Source organism: Morchella importuna (genome assembly GCF_003444635.1).
Source record: "Morchella importuna strain M04M26 chromosome Unknown Morimp01GS028, whole genome shotgun sequence".
NCBI classification, from domain to species: domain Eukaryota; kingdom Fungi; phylum Ascomycota; class Pezizomycetes; order Pezizales; family Morchellaceae; genus Morchella; species Morchella importuna.
In genome coordinates, this window is record NW_025763425.1 from 28667 (window position 1) to 36078 (window position 7412).

General features: G+C 47.0%; 1 protein-coding gene across 1 annotated transcript; it reads right to left on the reverse strand.

Annotated features, from left to right (window-relative positions):
• Nucleotides 1-1179: 1179 nt before the first annotated feature.
• On the reverse strand, nt 1180-4189 carry LAJ45_08116 (uncharacterized protein; the record flags this gene model as incomplete). Its single annotated transcript, XM_046117669.1, has 5 exons — nt 1180-1652; nt 1711-3339; nt 3668-3677; nt 3806-3813; nt 4141-4189. 5 exons carry the CDS (start codon nt 4187-4189, stop codon nt 1180-1182), a joined length of 2169 nt encoding a protein of 722 aa, XP_045968956.1.
• Between the last annotated feature and the right edge of the window lie 3223 nt (nt 4190-7412).

A 7412-nucleotide genomic window follows, 5' to 3' on the forward strand; every position in this document is an offset into this window, starting at 1 on the left:
ATTGGTACCGGGTACATGTTGATAGTCCTACAAAGTACCAGCCGCCGCAGCAGAGCAGGAACCGCCCCCGTCTTTATCCGTTCGAAAATGGATTGCCCGCGGAAACTGCCCGGCAAAAAAGCAAGTTGTGTTGCATCGTCTCGTCGTTAACGCGTTTGCTCGGCGATCGAACATGATCGCTGACAACTGCGCTGGGTGGATGGATGAGCTAGCTAGCTAGGCATTTGGAAATTTGTGTGTTTGTTCTCACCGACGTTAGCTGGCCACCACATGGAACTATTCTAGACGGGGGAAGAAGCTTAGAGACTACATATCAGTAGTTTCTTGTTTTTTGGGGGGGGTTGTTTTCTGCCGGGGCCCACCACCCTGTTTTGTTCAATTTGTTAATACAGTCGCAACTCGATATGCCGGATCCCTTGCTGCCCCGTACGAAATCCTCCGAATCTTGGCAATCCGGCATATCGAGTTGCGACTGTACGACCCTTCCGATTCGGGAAATTGCAAATAATAGATTCTTGGCGTTGCCGTTGTTGAAATATTCTTGGCATTAGCATTACTTCCTGTTTTGTTTTGTAGTGTATTTTTGTTTTTTTGCTTTCCAGAAGCATGAAATAAACGGTCATCGAACGCAGCAAGTTTATTTGAACAAGATGATGTTATTATATTGTTATTGATCATGTCTATGCAATGTATAAATATAAACAATGAAAAAAAAAGAAAGCACCTTGAAATATGTGCCAAAGAGAACCCTAGAAATACCGAAACCCCTATACTTTAACAAGAAGCGACGGACAGATATATTGTCACGTCGATTGTAAATGACCCAAACATAGTAAATGTGTGCTGAGAGGACATGCGAAGACAAAAAACAGTCATCGACGAGTAAAAATGCTAGGGAAAAAGGATATCAACCCATTGAACGCCTGAGTAAAGCAAATCCCCCAAGATGGATATATGAAATGACCCAAAAAGCAAACCCAACCACCCAGAAAAATGACCCCTCACCCCGCACAACCCAGGAGACAAATGAAAAAAATAACACTGTCAGATTCAGAAAAAGCTGGGAAAGGAAAAAAAAAGGAAAAAAAAAGGAAAAAAAAAGCTTTCTCAGTCTAAAGAAACCAAGCCAATTAGGGTTCGGATGCCACCAATCAAGAGGAACTGCCACCTGAATTCCGTCTATAATTCTCGACCGAATGGAGTTCCAGTCTGAATAGGAAGATGAACATGTAGCCTATGAACACCGACTTTCCCAGCTTGTTTACAGGCCGATTTGGATCCAGCATCCACATGCTTGAACAATGGATCGTTGTGATCGTCTACATTGCAGCACTCAATGCTCTGCACCCACCGATCTGCAAGGGCTTCTTGGATAGTAATGCGCTTCGTAGGGTCAAGGTGCATCATTTGGAAGAGAAGGCGCTTCGTTGCTGGCTTAAGAGAAGCGAGGACGTAATGACGGGGGTATGTACCATCCTTTGTCATTTCGGCATCGGGATGCCTCGCGGTCCATTTCTCGAAGGATTCCACGTACTTGCCGTATTGCGGACTGTCGTTAACATTTGCCTTGTGCCACAACGGCCCACCAAATGCGAGGACGAAGTAGACCATGGCACACGACCAAACATCCAACTTGCGAGCATCGTAAACTCCTATGAGCGATAATTAGTACCATATCAAGACTACCGGAACCAGTATATCAGAACTAACCTTCTTTGTTCTGAACTTCCGGGGAAATGTAGGGCGCGCTTCCAACAATGCCAGGTTTACTCAGCCTGATCTCGTTCATCTCAATCCCACATTTGATCCCCGCATCGCCGGGATGTTTTCCACGGAACACCTCCGAAACTCCAAAATCAGTTATTTTAAGGTGACCATCGCTAGAGATCAAAAGATTCTCTGGCTTGATATCCCGATGAGCAATGCCGTGGTCGTGTAGATATCCAACACCCCTGAGTAACTGCTTGAAACAGCACATTTTCTCCTCATCCTTCATGAAATTCTTTTCAATCAAACTGAAGAGATCACCTCCAGCACAGTACTCCATAACGTGACACCATCTGTCGCTGCTGCTGAAACAAAGATCCTCGGTCGAAACAATGTTTGGATGATTCAAACTCTTTGAGATGCAAAACTCTGAGTTGATCTTCTCAACATACTCCTCCTTCGTCTCACTCCTGCTCTTCTTGCGGAATTCCTTGATGGCGTACAATTCGGTTGGTGGCCCAGAAATCTTGTGCATGACTTTGACTATGGCAGATACACCCTCACCACAAACCTTACTCATTCCAGGTACATGGCTGTGGTTGGTGTATTTTGATGATAGCGGGATGACTGGGACGTTCAAGTCTGGCACAACACTGCTCATCATACGCGATTTTGAACCGGCGCCAACCAATGCTGGGTGGGTAATTGGGTTGCCAGTCAGGTCCTTGATACCACTTACACTGTTTGAACGGGAGCGTCTTGAGAAGATACCAGGGCGTTTTGATGACGATGATGAGGTCTTGCCGTCGAATGTACTTGATGGTCGCTGTGCAACCGGCATTTCCATTGTTGACGAAAGAGTATCTACTGGATGTGATGTATTCATTTGCGATTCACTTGGTGAGCGCTGGCCTGAGAAGAAGCCTTTTGTCTTTGTTGGTGAAGGAGTGCGCTGCCCGGCGTCTGAAACATGACCTGAAGAGTGCACCCTACGCATGAGTCCCTGAATCTTCTCTGACGCCTGACGCCTCAGCTTCCCACGGGTATTCGGCTGCTCGTTCGAGGGACTTGCTGTTTTCCTTGGTGGGGGTGTAGCTGGGGTGTTGACGATTGCTGGTGCGTTTTTGATGTTGTGGAAACCCTCATTACTGGAGTTGATAAAGATGCTTGAGTGACCATCGCTGGTGGGGGTGAGTGGTTCATGGGCTTCACTGGCAGTCTCGTCGTCCTCTTCCTCCTCTGGGACGGTGTGGCATTCGTGAATGTTATCCTCAAAGGATTCTGGCTCAATGTAAAACATTGGTTTAGGATGGAGGTCGGTGTGTTCGAGATCCAGTAGGGGAGGCTCCAATGCAGGGTAGAGCGCAGGCACTACCGAAGGGTTATACTCGGGATATGTTTCTGGAGTCATTGGTAATGAGGATAGCGAAGCTATCGAGCTTGAGCAGGTAGAGGGGCAGGAATCTGAGTGGAATGAGTTGTTCATCAATGCGGTGTCCAAGTTCTGTCCGACAAAGAGAAGCTGCTGTTGTTGTTGAAGAGAGAGGGAGGGACGGTTGTCAAGTAGTAGTAATAGTAAAAGCTGCTGCAGAAGTTGTGGTAGTACTAAAGTAGTTGAAGAGGGGTGGTGTACTGGCAGTGGTTATACGTATTAGCGGGAGTACGAGTGAGAGGGATAGCAGCAGCTAGTAAAGGCGTGCAGAGGTGCAAGTACGTGCAGAGTGCAGGAGAGAAGGGAGGGCGGGTATTCAGTATGAGACCAGTCGAGACTGAAATGGGGAATGGGGAATGGGAGATGGTGGAGGCGGCGGAAGCCTTGCTTATAGATATGGGATGAAGGCAGGAAGACGTAAGGGTAAGTGCAGAGTGTAATTGATAGTCCGAAATCCGGCGGATATCGACGTGCCATGCAGCAGATCAGGGATATATAAGAAGCATGAAGGAAACGGGAGGAAGAAACCTCGAGGGGTCTAGTCTGGGGGCCTGTCAGGCTAGAAGAGGCCGAAAGCCCGTGAGTGGTGGGTTATCCAACTTATGGGTGGTGTTTGAATCCGAGGGAACGGTGAGTGGATTATGGCAAGGAAGAGGCGCACAAGACCAAAGAGGCTGTTTGAACGGATAGATGTATTAACTTATATGTAAAGATATGTACGTATTTGTACTGTTTATGTATGGACGGAGGTATTTAAAGGTGATGATAGGATAATAGATTTGAGGGGATGTTGGGTATAGGACGAGAGCGGGAGTAAGAGGTTGAGGCAAGAGGTGGTGGGAATATGGTAGTAGTAATAGTAGTTTGCGGCGGCGGGGGAGGGGAAGAGCAAGCGAAGGAATAGGAACGAACGGGGAGGGGGGTTGAGTGATGGATGTGGTCTAGAAGGAAAACGGGGAGCACACAAGTAAAATAGTGGGGTGGGAGGTGAGTAGATTTACCTAGTGTAGCTCGACGGATAGGAAATGATTGTGAGTGGAACGAAACCATGGTGGAAGCGAAACCACAAACTTTTTCTTACCCGCGCCAGACAAACAGAGATAGAGTACCAACATGAAAGTGCAAAATCAGGATCTGGATATTCTGGCCTCTATTCTACCGTACATAGAGACCTGAATGACACCTGAACGCCTCTCACCTACTCATTATACATACAGGCAAGACACAGATGAAGTCTACGAGACCCTGCCTCACTGACGGGCGGTGATAACCAAGTGCGTGGGCGTTAACACTCCCTTACACCACAATTTCTAGGTGTGTACGGGTCTCGGCTTTGCTTTTTCGATTTTGATGCTGCTGCTGGTGGGGACAGACAGGGCTTGGGCTATGGGGGGCTTGGTGCGACAATGTTGGGGGCGGGTCAGGGAAACAAGTGAACAGATTTAGGGGGAGAGGGTCCAAATTATCATGCAAGGAGTCCAAGCAGGTCGCATTGCTTGCTTAACTGGGGAAACGCTCGCTTGATGGGGCAAGGTCTGGGTGCTAAGCAAGATTTCAATAAGGAACCAATGGACCCCCCCTTAACCCCTACCATTATCCTCCCCGCTCAACTCGATGACGATATGACGATGATGATGTCGGAGCCCATCATAGGCGTCTACTGACCTTCCTGACTTCTTCTTTACCCTCATCTTCCCTTCACGATCCAGATTCCGGGTATACAAATTTAAATAACAAAAGATTAAGTTATATGTACCCCATACTTTGGAATCTGGGACACACCCGCCTCTTCCAACTCACAAAAGAAAAGACACAGCACATACCCTAGGCCATAACAACCACCTCGATAATAATAATAACAATCCCAAACATCATCTACATAGGTATCTTGTTTTATCCGTCCACAGGCGCAGGTCATCACTCAGTCTGTGAATTCCGCTTATTCAACCAACCCAATACCGGCCCGGTAGGTATCAGCAGTGCACGCAGGCATTTAGGTAGAGTACCTACTCGTACAACTCTCCTACACTGACCGTGTAAATCCATAGCCGTTCTGAGATCTTTACCAAGCCAAACTCTCTTCACTCAGCAGCTGTCTGTCTCACTCAACGGTTTCCTGTCAACCACCTATAGAAAGTGGCATGTATCATCTGTACTTTCTGTAACGAAAAATGAAATAAGAAACCCACCAAGATCAGCTAAATATGTAAACTAAAAATCGCACATAGGCAAGTGAGTTGTTATGCCTGCAACTTCATCATCAATGTCATAGACCCCATGCGTGTGCTACGTAGGTACTCTACTTCTTCACTTGTCACTTGTGCTGCCAGTCAGCGGAGGAGGGAGCATGGCGGCCTGTCAGGTTCCCGCGAGTCGCCTCTTCCCCCTATGGGTTGCCGTGGGGGACCCTGTCCGTGGAATAGATCGGAAGAAATGGGATTCCTTGTTGACAGTTTCTGGGCGATTTGCAACCACTAGAGTACATACAACTTTTCATCCCCACACTTTGTATTTTATTTTTCTGTCTGTTTTTGCCTTTTTATTTCCCACTGAGGTAAAGAATTCTTGGGTGCAACATGTTACTTTGCATCACTGACCAATGTGTTTTTCTGGGGTAAAGGGCTTTTGAACAATTTAACCCCGCCTTAATCTCTCTGATTATGCCCCTGTTACCAAAAACAGAACAAGTGACTTGCGGCTCAAAAACAAACCAAAATAAGATCTTCCCATTTGGCAGCACACTAAGCGAAATAAGAAAGAAGCAGAGAATCTGCCAGCTCATTTTTCTCAGCCGCTACTTTGGAGCTGCGGAGGTGATCCGTGGCGGCGGAGAAGACGGAGACAGCGACAGCATCTCCCCGCAGAGGAAGGGAGCCTGAGCTTGGGGAAGAAGAAACAACAGGTACATACATGTATCTACATAACCCACGGCATGTAACGAACGCTATGTCCTTGCGAGGTCAATGTTGTCACTTCAGCCCAATTTCATCCTCGAACAAAGTACTACCGCAGCATACATGTCATATGTGCAGAGCACAACACAATAATCTACATACAACTACATCTAGGTACATACATTAATGTACCTACTGTAGGTACTCTAGAGTAGAGCCAGAGTACCGCGGCCCAGCAGTTGTGATGTGCGACACGCGAGTGACTGTGGTGAGCACTAGGGCAATAAACAACTGTAGTACTATGCAGCGGTTCAGGCGGCTGGCATGTCATGTCTGCTGTCCCAGCGATATTTTCGTCTCAGCTTTTTTTTCTTGCATTTCATTCCTTTTCTGGACACCTTAACCATGTTGGCAAAGCCCTGCCGAGAGCGATTTTGCGGTCAACCCCTAGGTCTGATTGGCTGTAAACATTATTAAATAGCTAGGAGCCAATCAATCTCTCCATCTTAGAGCTCATACTCTACAGGACTGGCCAGAGGATATCTCCGCGCTTCGATTACAGGAAGCCGGGGAAATGCCGCTCCCATCGCCTATAACTCGACCCTTAATCGCCCTATTTGCTCTGTACCGTGCCCCTAGTTAACTACATGTATTGGCCCCTATTCAAACCGTTTTAGTAATTTGTATGTGTTTCTCCCCATTCTGCTTTTAGGTGTACGTTTTGAAGATTAAGACAAACCGAAATAAGAGTGAACCACTGACAGAGACGTCGAATATCCCAAGACAAGACAAAAGCAAAGCACCGATCCACCACCCCACAACTTTAAACCACAGCGTTGAACAACCAACAGAGAAAAATTCCCCTAGCTCAACCATCTAAAATCGGTACATCCTGTAGCCTCCACCAATGTCAATTACGCCACTTGTGATTGTCAAAGTCTAGGTCCAGTAACATATAACTTCCGAACCGCTCTTCAGAACTTTGATCGTGCTAGCAAAAGAGCATACAGACTATGCTGGTGGGGCAACATGGATTAATTGGATGGCATGTTGCACACCGATCTCCCCGAAGCCACTCTAGAGTACTGTATGTACATATGTACGTAGTAGAGATTTCATAAAGGGAGAGTCCCAACCCCGGAGACCGGAAATACCGATAGACCGAAAATTGTAGCTTTAGCCCTGGCGGTGAGTGAGCTTTCAGCACGAATAAGGAAAATATAAATAATGTTCCCATGTGGTTTGAGTGTCCTGCTCTTCTGCCTGCCCTGCACGTTCACCAGCGTGCCGCAAGATCCGTGATTCACAGCGATCCTATGGGAGCAATTACTTTCCCTACTTTTGGTTTCTTTCGATACAAGCTTGAAGGAAAATTCACC